Genomic DNA, 23,615 nt, shown 5'->3' on the forward strand with positions numbered 1-23,615 from the left:
GTAGATTGGACCGAAGGAAGGGGGTGGATTGTGAGATTCCGGTTGGAAAAGATGGAGAGGAGATAGGAGTAGAACGAAACATTCTACTCTTTACAACTGTGTGAAAACTAATTCGTGGGAAGCCCGAAATCTCTTTCACGACTCTCCTGAGAGAACCCATATCTTGGTTGCGGCATATCGTCGAACAGTTTGTCGGCAAGACCAAGATCCCCAGCTTTCGCCTACGCATCAAAGCAACGTAGTGTGGCAGGAGAAATATCAGCATCGAACACAAATCGCAAAAGCTGCGAATGTAATTGCATCCCTTCTGAAAGAGCCATCGCGCGGGCACAGGCATTGAGGGAAAATGAGCATGTGAGAAGAGCGTCAACATTGCGAGGTCCACTTGAGACAGCCATGGCCCTGCACCAGAAGACGCCATTTACGGGGTCGGAGCTCGGGGCGGTGCCGCAAATGACGGCATTCCAATCATGGGTCGAAGGGGACCGCGAATAAGATGCCACAGAAGTCGAGAAGCTTAGATATGGATTTTTAATTATATATATTAAAATTAATTATATGTATAGGAGAGATATAGATTTTCAATATATATATTTAAAATTAAAATATACGGAGCTCCCAAGATAGAAAATAAATTTAGAAATAAACGAAAGTCTCAAAGACTAATTTAAAGAATGATCTTAATTTATAATCAAAGAATACATCAAAATATACTATGAATGATTATGGGTTTTTATAATAATGAAAGAATACTCTTTTCTTTGTGATCCTGAATAATTAAGGGTCTATAATCAAATAATACTTTTTCTATTGTGTGACTTTTTGAATAAAGGTAAATGATCATGGGTTTGATTAAGCATTTATAATAAAAAAAAATACTCATCAATTGTGTGACCTTTTCTTTTGAATAAAAAGTGAATGATCATAGGTTTGTGCGACCTTTTTGTTTGGGTTGAATAAAGGTGAATGATTATAATCAAGGTGGGTTGAATAAAGGTGAATGATTATAATCAAAGAATACTGTTTGCTTGGGTGTGACATTTTTTTTTTTGGGTTATGAGAGCTTTAGGCACTACGTCATATCATTAGAGAGTGGATAGCTATTGTGACGTCATATCACATCATTGTAGAGAGTCATGTTCATATACGGACATAATATCATCTAGTATCAGACATAAGCATCTTACACTATTTATAATCAATAATCAAATAATACACTCAATAAACTATATACAAATTATTTATAAATAAAATATATCATTAAATTATCAAGAAAAGATTATAATAATTCCTGAAATTCTTTCAATTAAAATAATTTTTAGGAAAATTTAAGAAAATATACACGTAGATTAGGACGATCTGGGGTGGGACCCACTGGATGGGAAATATTAAATAAAAATTTAGAACTGGGCTTGGAGGGGTGCGCCAGGCCCATGCTATAGTGCAACGCATGGGCAACGCTCAAAGGCCCGAGTAGCAAGCTACTCGAATGGGCCTTTCCCCATAAAAAATTAATTTAATATCATGTGGGCCGATGGCCCACGTATCAGATATTAAACTGATAAGAACAGATACTACACTTGATCTTAGCCAAAAGGCCGAGAAAGGTATGCTTTGAAATGTTTACTTGGTCGCCTTTTATAGTGGCATTTGGTTCAGTCCGCCTAGAATATTTCCGATGTGGGACAAACATCTAAGCTCTACTGTGTCAATTTAAACAAAATTTTAATTTTTATAATCAATTATGATTGAAAAAATACTTTTATTAAAACACTTATTATTCACAAATATAATATAATTTTTGCAATATAAATTTAGAAATCTCGTCATTTATCCTTTACTTCGGTGAACCGCCATTTCATTGTTTTTATCCCATGGCTTTGTCTTTGTTCTTTATTTCTTCCCCTGAAACGATTCGATTAGCTGCCAAATACGATTCAAGGACGTTGCGGTTGCGGTTCCGTTCATCGAGTTCCAAATATGAGGTATTGTGCGGCTGTAATTTCTCTAGCTTCTTGATTCTTTTCTTTGCTTGTTCTATATACAATGATGAGGAATCGGCGGTGTTTGTTAGTTGGAGTGAGGCGGTGAGCTTCTGTATCTGTTTGATTGATTGAAAAGTTGATAGAAATTGAGATGAATTTAGAAGGCGAAGTTCGATTGTTGGAGTTGCGTGTTATTGTGACTGTTTGATGCATTTTGAGACGCGATTGTACTTGAAAATTGAGTTTCGCTTATTTGCGATCATGAAGTAACTAGAAGCTGGATGCAGGACTTGAATAATCCTTTTCTGTCGATAAACTCATACTCGATGTTTAAGAAATTTCAGTCACTCGTAAAATGCGAAAATGGCGGCTTCTTCTTGCTGATTGCAATGGTTCGTGTACAATTCAGATCAGATTCCTGTTCATGACGGTGTACCGTTTTACGTATGGATCTGTTGTTGGTCCGTTAAACTTGCATATAGTGCTACTAATTGTTGACTTTCTTAGACTGTTAAAGTTTAAACTTGTAGCTTATCTTAATTTCAGAGGTTGCAATATGATAGTTATCTCCTTTCGTCTTTGAATGGTAATTTTAAGTCATGCAAACGCAGTAATCAATCCTGTTCATCTTCGATCTTTCTTCTTGCGTTCACGAAGCCTTTATTTTCTCCAATTATATAGGTTTAGATGCAATGTCAAGTTTCATTTTATCTGACTACTTGTTTCTTCATCAAACTTACAGCCGACACCCTACCTTAAGATGGGCACAAACATCGGACAGGCTATTCCTAACAATTGACATCCCTGATGCCCAGGATGTGAAGCTTAAGTTGGAGCCTGAAGGGAAATTTTTCTTTTCTGCAGTTGGTGGAGCAGAGAAGATTCCATATGAAATCGACATTGATCTCTACGATAAAGTTGACATAAATGTAAAATCACTTCTCTTTTTTGCTTTGTACCCATCATTTTTTGTTCTACTGTTAGATATTAAGGCACTAATTGTTGAAACGCGATGATGGCAGGAGAGTAAGGCTAGTGTTGGCATGAGAAACATCAGATATATGATAGAAAAGGCTGAAAAGAAGTGGTGGAGCAGATTGCTGAAGCAAGAAGGGAAACCTCCTGTGTTTGTGAAAGTTGATTGGGACAAATGGATTGAAGAAGATGAAGAAAATGAAAATAAGTGTGAGTTTTCTTTAAGCCTATTTTCCCATTTTTCTGTTGGCAAGTTTTTGTTGAAGAGGCTTTCTTACCCCGTCATTCTAATGCGCAGCTGGCAATGATATGGATTTCAGCAACATGGACTTTTCGGTAAGTTCAATTATTGTTCGTGTTATATAAGAGCTAAAACACTATTTGATTTTTTGGATTGTTTCATAATGGTGTTGTGCCCGAATCTACTGACAATTTTCTAATCGTATTTTATCTCTAGAAACTTGGTATAGGTGCTGGTGAAGGCATGGGTGCTGATGCATTTGGGGAGGATGATGGTCAGTTTGAGAATTCCTGAAATATTTCTAATGTGTTCAAGCAGGCATTAACTTTTTCTTTTTGCATCTGCGCAGAAGACGACAACGACATCGACAATGAGGGTGATGATAAAGAAGGGGTAGAACTCGATCGAGCACCTCTTGCAGAGCCTGTTAAAGAGCCTGGTTCTACGAGTAGCAAACCTGATGCTAAAGCTTGAGTTGGTAACTCTGCTTAGTTTAAGGTAAATGCTGTGCTAATATCCTGCTTCCGGAGGTGTGGGCATAATGAGGGCATGACATGACATCCTAGGGACTTAGGAGTGTTCATATTTTGATTGCATTTAGCTTTAAGAATATTTTCTCCTGGAATCTCTCTGCATTTAGTTTTTGGATCGCAATGCGTTGTGGTTTGTTTTCTTTATTCCGCCTTTACGGATCAAACAACTGAGCAAACTCGTGCGTGCTTAATTGTTTCTTTTATCTTATGGTTGAACACAAATATGAATACATATTAGCCAAACTCCTAAAACTTTATTCCTTGTTTTAAAAAATATCCTAATTCCTTCAATAGAGGCCGTTTTAGAAAATAGTAGAAATCCGTTAGAATAGAAATATTTTAGAATAAAAATGAAAATAACTTGAAATGATGTAATGATATAGCTTTCCCGATTTTCAGATTACCACAACACAATTCTTGGTCTTAATTTTTGTCCAATAAAAGATTTTTTAACTCTAAATAATAGTTTCGAAAGGATAATATTGTAATTTTAAGAGTTCATCAAGGGAAATTACTGTTTTTCTTATTTGTTTTCTTGATGTATGGATATAAATCTTTTATTTAAAGATACAAGTTCGGGTTTTATACTTTCAAAGTTTGTGTTAATAAAATTGAGAGTTATAATACAATCTTAAATCTAGTAGAAATTATATTGATATGGAACTAAATATGACCCACTTTAGAAGTAAAACACAGAAGAACCAAATGCAATTTTCAGTTCGAAACTCCGTCTCACATTCGTAACCCGACGACTACTAAACAGCGAAGCCTAAAATCAGTACACGCACAGCTAAATATCTTTTTTTTTTTTCTTTTTTCTTTAGACACAAATAAAGGTAGGAAAGGACAATCAAATCAAATTCAAACCACATTGTTACAGAAGAGCATGAAAAACGACTTACAACTAATCCACCCGCTAAGCCATTCAGTTCTGTATGATCCAGTGGTCACTTTTCGGGTAATTTCATATGCCCCACTTCTGAGGGTGGCCGCAAGGTGCAAACCATCTCTTTCGTTTTCCCAAAGTAGACCTGTCAGGGATGAATGGTTAAACCTTGTGCCTTGAAAATGGCATATAATGATTCAGATACATGATTACCTGATCTAGTGAATTCCTCAGCTTGCTTTCCATTTCTTCAATCATTCGACCCATGTTACAGAGATGGCCTTCGGCAACTGAGAGCTTCATCTTCATCTACAATGGAAGTTGTGGAACTTGGATTACTTCATTTAAAATAAGAATTCAGACTTTCATTCAAAGCAAAACAGTTCCCTGCCTCAATTACGAAAAGGGTTCTCAATCGAAAAGGATAAGCTAAGCTAGTATTTACGAAAAAACCGGATGAATAAACGCCCACAAAGAAGAATTAAATCTAATTCTACTCTAAAAGTTCCATCCCTGACCAGACAGATATCTCTACAAAATAGAAAGAAACAAAACTGCCAAAGAACTCTTTTGTCACGAAAATTAGGGTCAAGAGAGCCTTCTTAAACATCAAACGACACCCTCTGTGATTACTACTAGTATTACAGGCTCGAGGTGAATAATAGATGGATATGCAGGGACGGATGAATAAAAACCCTCAAACTACCATGGTTGAGCAACAGAAAACTGCTATTTACAGGCATGTTTGTTGTTGCTCACTATGGGGGCAAAAGGTAGATTAATTAAAACATACAACTGGAAGAAAACATGTAGTGGCTCAGTATAGGCTTTACTTTTACTTCCACTATGGAAAGGAATCAAAGATGCTAGATGGTTACTCTATATCGTTTAATATGAATGTTCAGTACTGCCTAAACCACTCACTCAAACAGTCAATCCCACAGTTCTACAACGAAGGGAACAAAAGGAGATGAAAATGGTGGAGTTTTTAGGCCTTGAAAATTTTCTGTCAGGAACAATGAAGCCTAGGAATGCTGCTCACACTCCGCCTCCAGGTAATTTTTCATCCAAAACCGACTATTTGAATCTAATAGTTAAAGTACAAAATTCATTCTGAAGTACCTGTCTTCTAATTGAACCAGACAAGCTAAAAGTCCCGGCTGTATTGTTATCGGTTGTCAACGACAGCATGACTGTGCTCGTTAAACAATAGCTAGCTGTACCCTCATCTTCGAGCCTCACCTGAATTTGGGAAAGAGATGGGCAGAGTAAATGAACATGCAGAATCTAGAGGATGATCTTTACTCAATGGAAACATGGATACCTCAATAACATGAATAGCATCCCATGCTCCTTCCTGTAGAAATCCCCTTCGACCATGACCAGTCTTTGAGCCATCTTTATCCTCAAAAAGCATCACATGAGAAAATTTTCACTTTTATTAACGCTCACACTTAATGCATTGGTTAGCCTTACCTTTCTTTATCAAAAAACAGCCGACGAAACTTTCTTCGTCGTCTTCCCACATATACACAGATGAAATGCCACCTTCATAATACCTGACCAATCATTTGTTAAAGCAGCTGTCTTAAGAAATACATAATCACACAAGGCAATTTAGTGTTAAATTCTATGGAGCAAGTTCTATAGTTGGGTTTGGGTCTTCTATTTTTGTCTTAAGAAACAAATAATCACACAAGAAAGTGCCTCTTGAATCTAAGTATACACTAGCTGCAGATAGTATCTAAAATGCAAGAAGAGTATTCTATTGCACAAGGATCAAAAAGGAAGCAAGCAAAGGACCTCACTGGTCACGATAGATTGTGAATACTTCATTTGCTTCAATTTCAAGTTTCCTCATCTCTATGGATGGCATCGATCCATCTTCCAATGGTGGATGGTATTTGTTTGACCATGGTGATCTATTTGGCAAGAAAAGAATATAGCATCATGTAGTGCATATCAAAAAATCATTGACAGAAAATACTAGGAAAAAAAGAAAAAATATATGTCACTAACCTACTTCCTAATCTACCCAACCATAGATCATGCGCCAAACTTAAATTCTTATATTTGTCAGCAAATTTAGTGTTTTCCTTTTTCCAATACTGAAATGCTGTTATACTTGTTAGCTTACATAATTTGTGGTACAACGAAAAACAATGGACTCGGAATTTTCGACAGAGAAAGCCCTTTATAATCATGTAAGAAATGTATTCTTACAACTAAATTGGATTTACATATTGCATATTCACTGGCTTTGAAACATGGAACTACGAAACATGCAAGAGACTTGTCTTGAACTTAGGCACGCATTTCAAGTGCTAGTCATAACCGGAACATTTTGCATCACAGCCTCAAACATTAAGGCAGATATCAAAATGTCTATAACCTTGCTAAAACCATTGTGATGCATATTATTCATGCCAGATGCTCAAATCCTGCAAAAGTGGATCCAAGTACTTACCTGTATGAATCTGCATCTCTGTTGTACTCGCACAAAATAAATTCCTTCCCATTATCCACATCGCATAAAGCCTGTAAATGTTGTAATTTCTCATTCAGAAAACAATAAAAAAAAGTTCAATAACCAGCCAAAAAACCCCACAAAATGATAATGCCAAGTACAAAAAGGTCTCCAATCAAGTCAAATAAGTTCATTTCAACAAGTTGAAGCACTGTCAGTTGAAATGAAGGAGGGGGGAGTTGAAAAAATGCACTTAATCATAGAAAACATACGCGACCAGGACAAAAGTTCATCAGAATAGTAGTGATAATCCAAGAGAGAGCCAAGAGTAACATGAAGAGGGGAAAGGGGAAAGGAAAACAACACCTATACCTAATTGTTTAAACAAAGAAGACCTTGTAATTAAGGAACCACTCTTAATTATTCAATCTTGCCCCCACCAAAGTGAGCATAGTTAAGTTATAATTAGTATGTACTACCTTACCCGAGGTCAGAGATTCAAATCCCCTACCCATTTGTTGTACTAAAAACGTATTCAACCTTATGAGATAACAAAGCCTCTCATTATTCCAGAATTCCATCCTTAATCCTCATTACTTGATGCACTTTCCATTTAATTAGAACCAGCACCCAGGATTACACCTATAGCTATGGAAGAACAGGAACATTCATCAAAATCCACTCCCTACACCCCCAAAAAAACCTCGGATAACAGCTAAAAGGGAAAACAAATGGTGATAATTAACAAAAAGCAACAAAATCTCCAAGAAATTTCTAAAAACCAGGCGACGAACAAGAGGAGAAAGGGGGAAAACAGAAGAAACATCACCTGAAGAGGCTGGTCAACCTGAGACAGTAGATCGGAAGAGTGGTGAGGCAAGAGAGTGAGAAGAGCCGAAAGCGCTGTTTCGGAGTGCCTTGGAGGCATTCTCCTCATCAATCCCATGGCCGCTTCCATTGTTTCCTGTGTTTTTCGCCTCAAAATCAACGCAGCACAAGAAGGAGACACAATTTCTGAAAACAAGATTCAAATGAGAAGCGAAAACGAAAGGAGAAATGGAAGAGAATTCGAAAAGAAAAGTGATTTTGTTGGTTGCTTTTTGTTGGGTTGGAGGAGAAAAGGAGGAGAGCCTCTGGTTTGATCCGAGCTTCCCTCGCGGGAACGAGATCTTTCTCTGTGCATCTAGAGTTCGGATAAATATATAATTTTGATCATTATTAATTATTGAGGTCATAATAATGACGTTAATAATTATTAACTGTATTCTTGTTTTAAATAACCGTGCAACTGTTTAATCTTCCCGTAAAAACAAAGTAACAAATAAGTGCCTAAATTAATAAAAAAAAAATTGTTATTTTAGGGTAAATTTAAAAATAAAATAAAAAATACTCTGGTTTGAATAAAAATCGTTAATATTTTGTTTTAGAGGTATGACTTCCAAAAATACTTTAATATTCTTTTTTTTTTAAATTAAAAAACCTTCAAATTCTTATCGATTTCAAAAATACTCTATAAGTGTGAGTATTTTTTAATTTAAAAAAACCTGTAGGATATTTTTGAAATAAAATATTACAGTTATATCATTTTAAATATTTTATTCTAATAATTATTTACTAGAGGTAATATTGCAACTTAAAAAAAAATATATTTTTAAAGGACTTTTTTGTAATTTAGCTGAAAACAATGATTTAAAGTTTGTTGAATAATTTAGGGTGATGATTCATTTTCATATTTATGTCGTTTGGTGTTTTTGTTTCATTTTTATTTTAGTTACTAAAAATAATTGGGAAGCCAATAATTGAAAGTTCAAGTTATTTGGCTTAAATTTATTTAAAAATAAATAAAAGATATTTATTTAGAAAATTAACATAGGTTTCATCATTTATATATAAATACTTTTAGAGGAAAGTCCATTGAAAAATGTTTTACGTTGCCTATAAGAAGCATCAAATAGGCACACGGTAGTTTAAAGTCAAAAGAGATTGAAGAGATTAGGAAGCTCGAACCCGATCAAGATCGGACATGTTCATTTTAAAAAATGAGTACAAATAGCATGAGAGCTTTTAACCACATGGGTAAGTCCAACGAGAGAATGACCACAATGTTACACCCAAAATCGAACCATATGGAGCCATTCTGAATGACCTCATATCGAGTCACTACACTAGTCAAGGAGTGCATTAGACCCCATTCACCCACCCGGATAATAATAATAATAATAATAGTTTTAAAAAATAAAAAATTTGCCGCCTTTTCTGGCCGTTTGCGATTTGATGTCAATCCAACTTTGGGACCATATTCCCAAAAGAATTGATCTAAGAAACTATTTATCCAAAAATGCTTTTTTTTATGAGATAAATTTACGAGTAAATTATAATTTTAAAATAAAAACTATTTATTGTCTAGGGTGATTTGGACTTTTATTTTATTTTATTTTATTATTTTTAATAGATGAGCTGTGGTTGCCTTCAATATACTCATTCATCCTTTCTCATCAAAGGATAAAATAAAATAATATAAAAATAAATAAATAAATAAATAAAAGAGATGGAAGTTGCAAGTTACAGGTAACTTAAAAAATACTTACTTCTTTCGTATTTCTTTTCTCAAAATGAAAATAATAAATTATTTAAATATTAATACATAATATCATTATATCTGCTACCAATATTGACCACTAATAAGATTAAACTGAAATCATAATTAGCTTTTTTTTTTTTTTTTTTTGACCATAATCACTTTGTCTTTATTCTGCTAGATATGATTCGTGTGGGATTTCACTTTTCAGAGTAAATAGATAAGGAATTTATATTTTCACCGTAGTTGATCATGGTTAAATTTTAAGACACTACGACTTTTAAAGTTTTCAACTTTACTCTAACACTTCGAGAATAGTCTTTAAAAAGACGAAAGAAACATTTTCCGTTCCAAGAGTATTATTCTTTAGGTCAAATTTCAAAGTTCAAGAATAAAAATGAAACTTTTCGAAGTCTATAGGTATATAATTGAGACCTGATACAAAACTTCGGGGTAATTTATATAATTTAACCTAGATTCTAACTAAAAAAACATAGCTTCCTCTAAAATGGTTTAAGCTTTCACATGGTTCAGGACAAAAACACACAGCACAGAACCGTCACAAGTCATTCTCAACATTAATAAAACCATAGAGGAGAGGGGGACAGGGCAAGTGAGAAAAATGATTTGGTCGGAGTTCATGCACCTGGATTCATGATGATGATGGTACATGTTGATGTTGGGGTGTGGTTGGGCTGTCAGCTTTTTCTTTAGACTCGTCTCCCCTTCATCACCGGATGCTCATCATTGCCGCTTCTGCTCTTTTAATGGCGTTCAAACTCTGCAAAACTACAGATACACTCATTATCTTTAAATTTACCCCCTTATTGTACACTAATTCAAATATTTCTTTGAGTTATAATAAGAAATAAACATAAATTTCAAGAATTGAACAGTAGATTTGAGAAGTTCCTTAATTAGTATTCTAAAAGTTACGCCAAATGCAGTTTTAAAAGACTTCAGTCTCTTATGAAATGGGATGAGAGCTGCTCTAAGATATAATCTTGTATCCATATAGTATCATAATTAGTCCAATTAGGCTTTCATGTTCACTTGATATCTTTTTGAAAGGGAAGAAATTAGATCTTAGAAACAGATGCTTAATAGATTTATTTATTTTTTTCAAAAAACACGAAAACTATGTTACCTGTGCCTATGAAGATGTATTTGATGAACTCTTTGAGGATGAGTTGAGCTTCGCACGCCGCTCTTCGTAAGAAGCTGGAAACGGAACAGCATAAACCAATACATATAAACTAACATATTGAAATAACAGAGGGAAGGGTATGCTTCTGGAGGTAGTTAATAATATAGTTAGGGGATGAGAAGGGGAATATGCAACGCTTAAGATAGAGTGATTCAATAAATCAAATAAATTAAATGAAAACCAATCTTGTAGCTAATATTTTAATTTCTTGTAACAGACCAATCTGCTGCTAGCAAATATTGTCTTCTTTGGGCTTTCTTTCAAAGACTTTCCCTCAAAGTTTTAAAATACGTTTACTAAGGAGAGGTTTCCACACCCTTATAAGAAATGTTTCGTTCCCCTCTCCAACCTATGTGGGATCTCACATTTCTCGATGAGCATCTTCCTCCATGACAGCTAGATTTACTGGCCCATAAATCATTAGCAAAGAAAGAGAGATGATTCTGCTATGGACAAAACAAAAGCTCCACATTAACTAAAAACATTATGTAAATGGTTATGGACAAAACAGCTCACACCAAATTATTAACTGACATGTACACAAGGGTCATTGGATTTGCGTTTAGCTGAAGTGTTTTTCTTTTTTAACTGTGATACTAAAATAATATATTCAGTTGTTTAGTCATTGGTTATATACGGAATCACAGATAGTGTAGTACTATATGACATTATCAAATAAATAATCCCAATAGTCAGCAGTCTTTTTGTGCAGAACTTACGTTCAGTTGGTCTTGACAATAGGGGAACATGGCAAATTTTCTTCTTTATCTTTCTGTTGTCTGAAAGGCTCTCATCTGGAGAGGAGATAGAAGTTGCCACATCAGTATCATGAATCAACTGAAAAATAATGACAAAATGTATAATAGGGAAAGATTGCAATTCAAACCATCTGTGATTGGCAAACAGCTTAGAAGAGCTTCTTTGAATATTGCAGCTTGGAGCTCATATGTGCGGATTTCATTTGATAAATGCAACTGTAGAGCTTCTCCAGCATCTAGGAGAAATGCAGGTATGGAAATCCTTTAAATATAGAACGATAATATAATGACAACTGAGGTGAAAAAGAAAATATTCAGGAGGTAGAAGTCACGTTATCTATAATCAATTAATCCCTTAATGAAGCTGAAGAAAAGTACCTGTTGAACACCTAAATTTGACACCTTCAAATTCACAAGAATGAAGAACCAGAGGATTTTCTGAAGCCATAACATATTGAGGCTTCCTTGGTGTTCTTAATGGATCCAGTAGAATATCAACCACCTACAAAATTTACCAGTCCTCTTCATATAATAGATTGAGATGCATTTTATACTTCACATAGCATAACAAAATCACACCACAGGCCAAGTAAAGCTGATAATTGGGAAACCACTGTGTACAGCGACTTTAAATGTTGAAATCTTGACATGAGTGCTAATTGTGTGACCATTAGCAAAACAACACATATTTCAAAAGAGCAACGAAGTCATGCTTAGGGTTTACCAACCAAGAAATAAGATTGATAACTTCGGTAAAGGGGGGAAGTGCACATGTATTGAAAAGAAACAGTGGCTAGGAAGGTTCATTGTCAACGGCAGATGCATCTATATAAAAATAAATACGGCTATCAATTCTGGAAAACACTAGCTCCTAGTTACCAAATTTACCATTAGTTGTTTATCTTTTATGGCCATTCTAGAGATATAATAAGCTGAAATGAGAGTGTTGAGGCCTGTGAAGTATAAGATGACTACATTTTCATGAGCAAAAGCAAGCAGTTTAACATATTAAAAGTGTTTATGCAAATATAATAAAGCAATCAGATGTCAAGACGTCTGGCACGCACATCAGGATCTTCAAGACCTTGCCCAACCATGAATACTACAGCAACCATGCAGCGGACCTGATGCCAGAGGAAAGCACTGCCTTCTATGTTGAATGCCCATAATAGATTGCCTTCCATCCTGTCAGAGTACCAAAAAGATTCAGAGACTAAAAAGATTGTGAGAGAGAGAGAGAGAGAGAGATTAATTTGTTTACCAAAAAAAAAAAAAGTAGATGTCTTGAGCCAAGAAGACATCTTAGCTCAGGACACGATGATGTAGAATGAAGTTACAAAAGATATATCCAATAGAATTCTATCATAAAACACGGGTTCTATGGTACCACGCTTCTTTCTCCCACAAGTATATTTCACATTCTTTTAATTTGCGTAGTCGTCTTAATGCATCCTAGATTTGGAATAAATAGAAATCTAACACAGCAATAACTGCAGGACGCTTAAAAAGTTAACATGATCATTCTTCTGAAGTTCAAAGCATCTTGCATAATATGAATCTACCCCCGCAAATGATAAAAACCACAGAGATGGTCAATTTCAACATGATTATCAACAACTCAAAATGAACATGGTCAGAAAAGCACTCTTATTCTAGTTAGTAAACTACTGGCAGCTTGGCAACACCTAGGAGAGAACATAGTTAATGAACTTAAGAGACCAAAAACAGGGAGAATAAAGTATAATAAGCTTGAACAACAGCTAGAGGAAGGCTCTTTTGGATGGCCTGAGAAGCAAATATGCTAATCAGATTTGACAATAAAAATATACAAATGCAAGGCATGTTTCAATTAAGCATGGTACGAAAAGTTGAATTGGAAAACAGATTAGAAATCTGAAAACAACGCCAACCTCACATCACAAGGAGAAATGTCAAATGACATGATGCATCGCCTATAATTGTGAACATTTGCTGCATCCATTTTGCAGAAGTTTCTGAAGTCATGTTCCCCTACAAATTTCTTACCGGCCCTCTCCATAGCCTGGTGAAAATGCAGATAAAATTTTTCAACCTTTTGTTGAAGCAGCATCCAAATTACTTCTGCAAAAGCATTACAAGACTCGTACAAAATAATTTGCATACCGAGATGTTCAAGTTTGCTCCCCAGAATAAATATTTATACTTTCTTCTTAAACAACTAAATCTGTGCTGCATAAAGAGGCAACAAGAAATGCCAGAGTAAGCATTAATATTTTTCCGATAATATAAGCATGTATGTTAGAAACTAGAACTGGAGTCTTTCCAACAGATTCATACCTTAAAGATTCTTGCTGAAAAATTATGCTGAATAGATAAGTTTTACACTTCGGGAACAAATTCACATAATAAGTTCCTCAAAGAAGTATTGGTCATGCATTGAGTATTAGTGTATGGGGAGCATCATGACGTACCCATGATTATCAAGTATAACACCTTAAAATGTAGATTTGAATACTCTTGAATTGTTTAGGTATAAATTACTATGTGTCTTTTCCAAAACTAATTTTTAACATAATTATGAACCATAACCCCCATTGATCCAGTCCCTTGGAAGAAAAATGTTAATCTTTAGCAAAAATGTAAGATGTGTAAACTCAATTTTTAGAAAGTAACCAAAAAATTAACATGGTTCTTGGTTTCAAACAAATGCCCCAGCGTAACAAAAAAAATGTCACCCCAGACATTGATGCCATACATTGGCAAAGGTAAGCATGTCTAGAGAACTTAAGCAGCATGTATCTAACAAAGAAATGAACTTAAACCCTAAATCCAGCTGTGTCTAACAAAGAAATGAAAAAAAATAACGCACAAGTAAAGCTTCTTGTATGACGTAAGGGGTAACGGAGATGCTACTGGTCACTGCACTTCTTAGAGAGGTGTACAAACATTTAGAATAGCAAGACAACTCTACAGAATTTCATGTAGGCACATAAACTCAGCAGTCAAAGCCAGTTATATTGATTTTTAAATCTGTTGAATGCTAGTCTCATGAAGTTCCTGACTTCACATTAAAAATCAACACATCACATTCCTCTCAAGAAAACGAAAATACCCAAATCTATATAAATAAAAAATAAAAATAAAATCACGAGCAATACAAACCTTGCACTGAAGCCAACAGGAACAGTACACCAGCCTAAAACCCGAATGTCATTGGGAAGAACTCTATTTATTACTCTCACATAATCAATTTCTCCATCTGAGAGTAAATAATAAATGGAAATGAAGTTGAGATAATGGAGATGGAAAAAGTATGCAACGTTCCAATTAGAACTTAGAAAGAAAAAACTACCCCAATTGAAAATGTTAATTAAAAAATAATAATAAGCACATAAAACTATAGATGACATCCTTTGAAAAAATAAAAGAAAGGGTCATGTCTGTAGTTCCCTGTATAAAGTATCGCTACCATCTACTTTCCTAATGCAGTAAAGAATATTGCTATATTTTGGTGTTTCAAACAAGAGTGCTATCCGTAACAGAAAGCAAGAAGTCTGGCGCACTCCATATTATCATTCAGTTGATTAGTATTCAAGTTATTAACAAACAAGAACGACTTTGGCAACATCAACTTAGCTGACCATGGTGCTCTTCCGCATTATGATTGCCATTTTCACCATTAGGGGGATCCTTAAGGTTGGACCGTAAATAGAGAGCAATTACCTGCAGGAACAATAGTGTGATTGCTAGAAAGGTGAAATTAACTCAATTAGGGATTGAAAGGTCAACAAAGTTCCCTAATTAAAAAGATGAGGAAGTCAACGTATTCAGAAAATTAGCATAAAGCTACTGTTATACAATGCTATTCTAGCTGTACAATGTTATTCTCTACAGATTTTAAGTGTCTTACTTGCCCAACAGATGAGACCCCCCTGTCTGTTCTACCACATCTTGAATAACAAGACTCCTTCCTACCACCAACAAGAAGCCTGGCTTTATCAAGAGCTCTGAAAATTTCGGACTGCAGGAAGATGAGATAACAAATTAACGATAACAAATTAACTTCTTTTTTTGGGTACAAAATTTACAAGTAAATCTCTTCTCACCCAACATTCCTCACAACCACCAAATATACCTTCCCGTAACCCCCTCCCCCTTAAAACAAATTGATGCTAAATGTTTACACCCACCCAGACCATGGTCTTGCGCATGAAGTCATGCTCATCTATTTCCTAAAGCCTTTCAACTTTTACGTAGCATTCAAATGTTGCCAATCAACTTTGTCAAAGTCTTTTCCAGTGACAATTCCTACTCTTTTTAGTCCCCTCCCCTTTATTGGATCCATCTACATCTTAAGCCTTTTGTTTGCTTTTGGGATCGCAAGAGAATCACAAAGGAAGGGGAAAGGTGAAAAAAGGGTGGTTGTAAGGAGGACTTGCAAGGGTAAAGGAGGGAAGGACTACACATTACTATAGTGAAACTCAAGTTAAATCCAAGCCTCCTGAAATCTTGGGTGTCTGGTTACCTCATAATTCATACTTAGAAATTCACGATTTATTTCTCAAACTCATCAAAAACCTAATGGTTAGATGAATCAGAATGTCGATTTTGCTTTCTAGCATTCTTCATTATAATCCAAATCCATAATTAAACACAGCATCAAAATAATCTCGATGGCATTCCTTAGCAAGCAGGAAGGGAAGAATATTCATTGACAAAGAAAACCTTATATTTACCCTTGAGAATCGCATGATGCTCATTCTAGCAGATGGTGTGATCAAATATCAATTAGAAAAGATGGAAGAATTGATATTGGGATCCTCTAAATGCATTATTTAAATGTTTAGGCACTCCCAGTAAACATTAAGAATCAATATTGTGCGTTCTTGACAAGTACCCCCCATCAGTACCACTGTAATCGATAAATCATAAATAATTTGTTCAATTTAATTTGAAACTATACCTCAACTGTTGGTTCCATTTGTGCCTCTGAAGCAAAGCCATAGAACCTGAACAGATGAAGTAACCAGAATTTCAGGCACTATCTGACATCAAGTTAAATTTTCACAGTATAACAAAAAGCTACGACGATAGAGTTTTTAAATAACAACTGTTGTGGGGTTTTCTTTTAACAAGATTTCTCCATATCTCGGAAGAAGGTTTCGGAGGACTGAAATGTACGGAAATTAATGCAGGGGAAAGTAAAAGGTACTGGTATTGTTCCCATTATCGCTAGATTACATACCTCCGCCCGAAATACATTACTTTTAGAGCAATATATCTCTTTGAACAGTGATCCAAGATCCTTGTGTTATAACCTTCGCCCATAAAATAACAAGCAAATCATTCCAGTAGATAAACAAGGTTGATAATATGCATGAGAACTACCGTAAATTATTTCATCTAAACTTCATAAACATTCCAAACGTATGTCTAAGGTTCATCATTTTTCACCTTTTTCTCTGGCAGGTAGGAAAAACTATTTGGTTTATCCAGTGGCTATTTGGGGACATGCAAATTTTCAAATCCATATGCAACAGTTATTGTGAAACAGCCACATTTGAGTATTTTATTGTATGTCAATGCATAATTTGACTATAGTTCAGACTCACAAATCATCATTTCTTAATCTTGATTCTTGAATTTCATAAAAATCTCATTAATATATTTATATGAACTCCACTGTTACATATTATATTCTCCTCCATTCTGCCTCCTTTGGTCGTATTTACATGTGAGTTACTACTACTACTACTACTCCCCCATGGCACCATTTTTTGGTGATCCTCTTATCTAAAAGAAAAAAATTGATTTGATTTTCGCAACTATGGAGGAATGAGAAAATAGACTCTATTTGTTCATGAAGTAACAACTAGCCTGGCGTTTTTTCTACAGCTTTCTTCTTAGTAGTCTTGTCTTTCAGACTTCCATATTTCCTGCTTTTCTCAATCGAACTACTCCCATCGTCAAAGTTCATCCTCCTCTGCACGAATTCATGTTTAGTTAGCCCTGACGAAAAATCTACCCTAAGGTTAGCTGGGCTAGCATGACAACCAAATAGATCTGATTTCATTCTAACATAGTCGACCAAACCTCAGAACAGCAGCAAGTTGCAAGTCGAGAGGATAGATTCGAATTTTCCTCCTCTAAAACCTGACAAATTAGTGGATTGAGATCGAACATCAGTCTTGTCTCTACCGATACTTCTCCATTAATTCATCAATCAACCGGAAGATGAAATGAGAGTAGACATTCAAACCTTAACCCTGCCTTGGAGAAGACGAAGCCGGGATTGAAGATTTCCAATTAGGTTTCCATCGAAGGGTTGAAACTCGTCAGTTCCTGAGGTCGTTTCCATTGCTCCCGTACCTCCTCTGTAATCGAGGGAATGTTCCGCTCCGTCCATTAGCCCTTGTACGTCAAGAAATACAGCCCCAGAGTTCAAACGACCACTGAAAAACAAATTATAAGGCCCCAAAGTTCAGACAGAATTAGGAATTCATCGCGAGGTAAAACAGAATTGACGCATAGAAACGACGAGAGAACACATACGAAAGCTTCTTGAAGAACAGAAGAAGCACAATGTTACAGCAATGGAAAAATTCCGCAAATCACAAAAGAAACCCTAAAACCCTAGCAGAGACGTTTCTCTGGAAACCGAGATTCAGAGGTTGAAGACGACAAGAAAGAGACGAAATAGTCTATTCAGAAAGCCAAGTCAGAAGGCGGGAACGTATTTATAGAGCAAGTATACACGCCGATGTACTACTTTGCGTAGCAGACCATGTACGGTATCTTCCGTGGGCTTAAGCAGCGGACGTGAAACTTTCATCCAACACGTGGGCTCGAACAAAGTATGCCTCTCGAGCCGATGTAGGACTTTCATTCAACATTTGGGTTCGAACAAAGTACACCTCTCTTTAATCGAGGCTCGACTCCTTTTCTTTTAGTGTCCTTTCTTCGTTCTATTGACATTGTTAAATCTAGGGCATGACTCTTATATCATGTTAGATGAACATGACTCCCACAATGGTATGATGCTCTAGTAGCTTTACTTTGGGCTTCTCAAAAGAGCTCACACCAATGAAGACAGTATTCCTTAGCCGATGTGAGACTTTCATCCAACAGTTTCAAAAATCGAATGTGGTATAAGGTGGAATAAATCACGTTTATACCATTTATTACTAAAACAATATAAATTATTTATGTATAAAATAATTATTCATACTTTATTAATTTATATTAATTATAGTTTATTATTATTAATTGTAACTTTAATTGACAAAATTAATCATACTTCAATATTAAATACATTAAATTGAATCGCATGTTTAATATAAATTCAATACATTTGTAAATTAAAAAATATATAAATAAGTAAATAATTAATATCCAAAATTAAAATAGCCGGGAGCCACAAACGTCTCCGTCTAAAAAGTGAGTACTGTCACATCTATAAAAGCGACAGTGCTCAAGTCCAAGGCGCTGCAATGGCGATCTCGGCAGTAATTGGATGGCGGATTGTGTTCGTTGTCTTGGCCTGTACGATGGCTACATCTATCGCTTACACCATCGCCATCGATGGCTCTCCTTTCCGCACGGAAAATTTCTCGCGGTACTCATCTCTTTTTCATCCACTGAATGCTTTTCATTTTCCGTCTTCTTCGCGTTGAATTTACAGATGCGAGCTGTTTTAGTAGTTACTCCGTTCGTAGTTCTATAGATCATTTTAGGTATTTCTATAAATCTATTAGGTTATATGATCGTTCTTAAAGTGATAATCGTTAGATGAACACAATTCTCCATAATGGTATGATATTGTCCACGGTGAGCATAAGCTCTCATGGAGGGTTTCCCCAAAAAACACAAGGGTATGATATTGAACACAACATAGGTTATCGAAAGGATCTCGGAGATCCACCAAAGCAGGAAAGCCATAATCTTTCAGAAAATGGATTCCTATTTGAAGAGTGCATAACCACATAAGCTCACACTAACCCGTCAATTTTGGATCCAATTCGGGATTGAGGGCTTCCCCAAAAGCCCTCACAGTAATGGAGATAGTATTCATTGATTCTATTAACATGACTAAGTTTAAGGCATGTTTTTGATACCACGTTAGATGAACGACTCTCTACGATGGTGATGAGCATAAGCTCTCATGGCTTTGCTTTTGGGATTCCCAAAAGGCCTCAGTTTGATGAATCTTACACATATGATTGGTTAAAATACGAAACTTATTCACTTTCGCTTCCGGGCAATTTTGCAGTCAAATTCCATAGGTGTTAACATAGGAACTTTTTTTCCATTTGAGATAGGGTCGTTAACTCGATCTGAAAAGTTGTTTTCTCATTTTAGTATCATACCATATCCACTAAAGATTGTCCTAAGCTTAAGATATCTTACTGAATCGTTGAAAAAGATTGAAAAAAAACAAAGGTTTTTCACATAATGATTTGGGTGCCTCCATGAGGGTTTACTCGATAGGGTTGAGGTTGTGAGATCTTATCGACACGAGTAAACGTTTTTTTTTTCTTCCATATTTTAACCTTTAATGGAGGGGAACGAAGTCATATTCCCCTACCTAAGGTTATATATGGTAAGCGGTTGTTATCTCTTTCTTGCTTGCTTATATAACGTCTCTTTCAAAAATCTCTCTTTGCCCTCGTTTTCTAAAACCTTCTTTTAAAATCGAGGCTAGAGGCTCGATCATACGTCGCTTGGCTGTAGGCGACGCAAGAACAAATTGGCTTAGCTCACTTATCGTTGGAAAGTAAGTGTCGTACAATCGCTAGTCCACTGCCTTCAAAAGTGCAATTGTGTCCTTATAAGGGTATGGAAATCTTTACCTTAAATTGGACGATTACAAATGGTATCAGAGCCAAACACTGAACAGTATGTAGACGCTGGACCCCAATGGGGTAGATTATGAGATCCCACCTTGGTTGGAAAGAGAAACGATTATAAGGGTATGGAAATCTTTCATTTAAATTGGACGATTACAAATGGTATCAAAGCCAAACACTGAACAGTATGTCAGCGAGGACCCCAAGGGAGTAGATTATGAGATCTCACATTGGTTGGAAAGAGGAACAAAACATTCCTTGTAAGAGTATGAAAATCTCTCATTGAAATTGGACAGTTACAAATGGTATCAGAGCCGAACACTCAACAGTGTGTCAGCGAGAATGCTGGATCCTAAAGGGGTAAATTATGAGATCCCACGTCAGTTACAAATGGAATCAGAGCCAGACACTGAACAGTGTGTCAGCGAGGACGCTGGACCCCGTTCAGTGAGAACGTTGGACCCTCAAGGGATAGATGATGAGATCCCACATTGGTTAGAAAAAGTAACGAAACATTCCTTATAAAGGGTGTGGAAACCTCCCAAGTAGACCATTTTAAATCTAGGAAGAAGGACAATATCTACAAGCAGTGTAACATTGATTCATAATTTTTTTTTTTTTTTGCTTATATTTTCCCTACAAGTCTGGACTTGTTCATTTAGGTGTGCAGTTACATGTTTCAGGTTAATGGTGGCAACCATAATTGACATTTCTATCAGCACCGTAGCCATTGCGGTAAGGAAATATCCAGTTTGCATAATAATTTATATTATTTTATGAAATTATGACTGTGCATAATCTATCAGACATGGATTTCCTATAAGGAACCAAACTGGATTGCTTCAACAATTTGGATTGTTTTTCTTGTATGTCTTGGCAGGTAACTACTTCGTTGGCTACCTTATTTATCACATATGTTCTTTTATTGTTGGATCTAATTAAATCCTCTTCGCCTATTATTTTCCACAGCATTACCACTTGTGCCTATATTCTTTGCCAGTTGTGGCAACTATCGTCCCACGAATCCTTTAAAGATATTATGTACCATGTTCTGATCAACAATCCGAACAAGTATGTAACCACTAAACCTCGTATCAGTAGATATTGTCATATTTCGGCTTTTTCTTTCAGGCTTTCCTTCAAGGTTGTAAAACGTGTCTGTTAGGGAGAGGTTTCCACACCCTTGTAAAAAATGCTTTGTTCCCCTCTCCAACTGATATGGGATCTCTCAATACACCCCCAAGGGGCCCAACGTTCTCGCTAACCAATGTGGGTTTTAATAATCCATGCTCCAAGGGGCCAGCGTTCTCGCTAATTGATGTGGGATATCACAATCCACCTCCAAGGGACCAACGTTTTCGCTAACCAATGTGGGTTCTAGTAATCCATGCTCCAAGTGGCCCAGTGTCCTCGCTAACTTATGTGAGATCTTAGAATCCACTCCCCTTCGGAGTCCAACATTAAGATCCACCCCCTTCGGAGTCCAACATTAAGATCCACCCCCTTAGGGGCTAGTGTTCTCGCTAACCGATGTGGGATCTCACAATCCAACCCCCTTTGGAGTCCAATATTCTCGCTAACACTTGTTCCTCTCTTCAATCAATGTGCGATCTCACAATCCGCCCCCATTCGAGGCTCAGCGTCCTTGCTGGCACTCTGCCCTGTGTCCACCTCCCTTTCGGGCTCAACGTCTTCATTGGTACACCCCGCAATGTCTAGCTCTAATACCATTTGCAACAGTCCAAGGCTCCAAGCCCACCGCTAGCGGATATTATCCTCTTTGGGCTTTCCCTTTCGAGCTTCTCTTCAAGGTTTTAAAACGCGTCTGCGAATGAGAGGTTTAGTTCCCCTCTCTAATCAATATGGGATTGATCTCACAATCCACTCCCTTCAAGACCCAGAATCCTTGCTAACCGATACGAGATCTTGTCTAATTTTCATTAATAAATAAAATAAAAACACTTTTAAGAATGGAGTGGAAGGATAGACGTGAGAAACTTAATTATTTTGATCCTTTTCTTAAACACAATTTGGTTGTTTGGCATGTAGGAAAGGCATGGAACAGCACAGGAAGCACTCCAATGTTATGATTGCAAAAATAATTTACAGTGTTTTGGGTTGTTTGATGGCGGTAAATTTAGTATATCTTTTCAGTGATGGTAGGCCTTTCCGCAAGGAGATTTTTACGCCGTAATTTCTCTTTCAACTCGTTCTTATTTTTACTGTTCATCAAGTGTTAATTAGCTTTCAAAGGATGTTCTCTCTTTTAACCCATTTGCAGTTGGATGGTAACAACACTCATCGATTACTTCATACTTGTCACAGTTTTGTCAGTAAGGTTTAAATTCCTTATCATTTACATTTGTTGCTTTTAGACGGTTAAATATGTCATTTTTTTTCTTTTTAAATTAATATCGAGAATCGTTGGAGTTCCATATTGATTAATCATATTGACTAATTAAGAAGAAGATCATGGATATACAAGTTAGAGACACTGTGTTCGTTGGTATGAATTCTTTTAGAGAAACTAACAGTGAGCCTAGGTCGTTATACTAACAATGTGCTCCAGAAAAGTAGAGTCATTTAGATAATGCTAAACAATAGAGATGACTGTTTAAGGGGAGACTTGCAATGTACTCCATAGAAGAGACGAAGAGACGACTGTCGTCTAGATAATGATAATGCTAGACATATAGATCCGATTGTTTATGAGGATAGACTTAGCTTCTTGATAGTCTTTCTCGTTCTTTTCCTTTCATGACTCCGCTAATTATCGGAGAGCTGAATAAACATTATTTGTCTTTCCATGTAAACTCAGATCTGGATGTTCTATAAAGAAGAATCCTGGCTTACTGCAATTTTTTGGATAGTTCTAGTACAGACTCTTGGGAGGTAATCTGTCATTTTTGTTGCAAACCGGGTTTTTTATTATATATATATATATATATATATATATATTATAACATGTAAATATTTCAGCACCTCTACATGTCCCTTCATTGTTAAGGAATTGTTCAAGCTCAACTCCGAGGATCCAGCCCACCTTATTTTATTCAAAGCTTCCCACAGGCAAGTCCATTCTTATTATATTAGGCATAGTAAGGCTATAAAATATTTATTTATTTTAATATATGTCTTTTTTTTTTTTTTTTTTTTTTTT

General features: G+C 36.0%; 4 protein-coding genes and 1 non-coding gene across 18 annotated transcripts in view; 2 read left to right on the forward strand and 3 right to left on the reverse strand.

The window, feature by feature from the left end:
• Positions 1-1,415: 1,415 nt before the first annotated feature.
• Positions 1,416-1,611, reverse strand: LOC111445684. Its single transcript, XR_002710901.1, has one exon. It is a non-coding gene; the product is annotated as a U2 spliceosomal RNA (small nuclear RNA).
• A 236-nt stretch (positions 1,612-1,847) lies between these two features.
• On the forward strand, positions 1,848-3,991 carry LOC111444873 (uncharacterized protein At3g03773-like). The gene is made up of 6 exons (XM_023082971.1): positions 1,848-1,985; positions 2,728-2,914; positions 3,008-3,170; positions 3,259-3,296; positions 3,418-3,475; positions 3,551-3,991. Exons 1-6 carry the CDS (start codon positions 1,981-1,983, stop codon positions 3,673-3,675), a joined length of 576 nt encoding a protein of 191 aa, XP_022938739.1. The 5' UTR covers positions 1,848-1,980; the 3' UTR covers positions 3,676-3,991.
• A 429-nt stretch (positions 3,992-4,420) lies between these two features.
• Positions 4,421-8,269, reverse strand: LOC111444872 (probable F-actin-capping protein subunit beta). Its single transcript, XM_023082970.1, has 8 exons — positions 7,917-8,269; positions 7,088-7,158; positions 6,429-6,542; positions 6,097-6,179; positions 5,945-6,018; positions 5,743-5,862; positions 4,834-4,929; positions 4,421-4,765 (listed from the first exon to the last, which is right to left on the reverse strand). The coding sequence occupies exons 1-8, from the start codon at positions 8,043-8,045 to the stop codon at positions 4,682-4,684; spliced, it is 771 nt and encodes a 256-aa protein (XP_022938738.1). The 5' UTR covers positions 8,046-8,269; the 3' UTR covers positions 4,421-4,681.
• Positions 8,270-10,057: 1,788 nt separating this feature from the next.
• Positions 10,058-18,305, reverse strand: LOC111444871 (tRNA pseudouridine(38/39) synthase). Of its 5 annotated transcripts, none has more exons than XM_023082966.1 (17): positions 18,162-18,303; positions 17,869-18,061; positions 17,703-17,762; positions 17,487-17,592; positions 16,855-16,927; positions 16,573-16,618; positions 15,520-15,630; positions 15,251-15,332; positions 14,772-14,868; positions 13,773-13,833; positions 13,541-13,671; positions 12,698-12,815; positions 12,009-12,132; positions 11,759-11,866; positions 11,592-11,666; positions 10,813-10,886; positions 10,058-10,446 (listed from the first exon to the last, which is right to left on the reverse strand). In XM_023082966.1, exons 2-16 carry the CDS (start codon positions 18,013-18,015, stop codon positions 10,819-10,821), a joined length of 1,407 nt encoding a protein of 468 aa, XP_022938734.1. In that variant the 5' UTR covers positions 18,016-18,061; positions 18,162-18,303; the 3' UTR covers positions 10,058-10,446; positions 10,813-10,818. The 5 variants fall into 5 exon arrangements, with proteins under 5 accessions (XP_022938734.1, XP_022938732.1, XP_022938736.1 ...); XM_023082964.1 differs by having other exon boundaries at positions 10,058-10,454; XM_023082968.1 differs by lacking the exons at positions 17,869-18,061; positions 18,162-18,303 and having other exon boundaries at positions 10,058-10,454; positions 17,487-17,618.
• A 724-nt stretch (positions 18,306-19,029) lies between these two features.
• The window catches only part of LOC111445347, a 20,016-nt gene continuing 15,430 nt past the window's right edge, over positions 19,030-23,615 (forward strand). The window contains exons 1-8 of one of the 10 annotated variants that reach the window (XM_023083667.1): positions 19,030-19,224; positions 21,139-21,190; positions 21,262-21,335; positions 21,425-21,526; positions 22,505-22,645; positions 22,737-22,788; positions 23,274-23,347; positions 23,463-23,524. In XM_023083667.1, coding sequence (XP_022939435.1) covers positions 19,100-19,224; positions 21,139-21,190; positions 21,262-21,335; positions 21,425-21,526; positions 22,505-22,645; positions 22,737-22,788; positions 23,274-23,347; positions 23,463-23,524 — 682 coding nt within the window. In that variant the 5' untranslated portion in view covers positions 19,030-19,099. Of the gene's footprint in view, positions 19,225-21,138; positions 21,191-21,261; positions 21,336-21,424; positions 21,527-22,502; positions 22,646-22,736; positions 22,794-23,273; positions 23,348-23,434; positions 23,526-23,615 lie in introns of those variants that run through there. The other 9 variants (XM_023083669.1, XM_023083675.1, XM_023083666.1 and 6 more) reach the window with 9 other exon arrangements.

Source organism: Cucurbita moschata, unplaced genomic scaffold (assembly GCF_002738365.1).
Source record: "Cucurbita moschata cultivar Rifu unplaced genomic scaffold, Cmos_1.0 Cmo_Scf00007, whole genome shotgun sequence".
Taxonomy (NCBI): Eukaryota; Viridiplantae; Streptophyta; class Magnoliopsida; order Cucurbitales; family Cucurbitaceae; genus Cucurbita; species Cucurbita moschata.

Coding starts and splice junctions, on each gene's coding strand:
- LOC111444873 (XM_023082971.1), top strand. Junction 2,915..3,007: donor ACGATAAAGTTGACATAAAT/GTAAAATCACTT, acceptor CGATGATGGCAG/GAGAGTAAGGCTAGTGTTGG. Junction 3,476..3,550: donor TGCATTTGGGGAGGATGATG/GTCAGTTTGAGA, acceptor GCATCTGCGCAG/AAGACGACAACGACATCGAC.
- LOC111444872 (XM_023082970.1), bottom strand. CDS start 8,045: ATGGAAGCGGCCATGGGATTGATGAGGAGAATGCCTCCAAGGCACTCC. Junction 6,019..6,096: donor CTGTTTTTTGATAAAGAAAG/GTAAGGCTAACC, acceptor TTGAGGATAAAG/ATGGCTCAAAGACTGGTCAT. Junction 5,863..5,944: donor ATGCTATTCATGTTATTGAG/GTATCCATGTTT, acceptor TCCCAAATTCAG/GTGAGGCTCGAAGATGAGGG.
- LOC111444871 (XM_023082966.1), bottom strand. CDS start 18,015: ATGGACGGAGCGGAACATTCCCTCGATTACAGAGGAGGTACGGGAGCA. Junction 12,816..13,540: donor ATTTCTCCTTGTGATGTGAG/GTTGGCGTTGTT, acceptor GTACTCTGACAG/GATGGAAGGCAATCTATTAT. Junction 12,133..12,697: donor AAGGTCTTGAAGATCCTGAT/GTGCGTGCCAGA, acceptor TAAATTTTGTAG/GTGGTTGATATTCTACTGGA.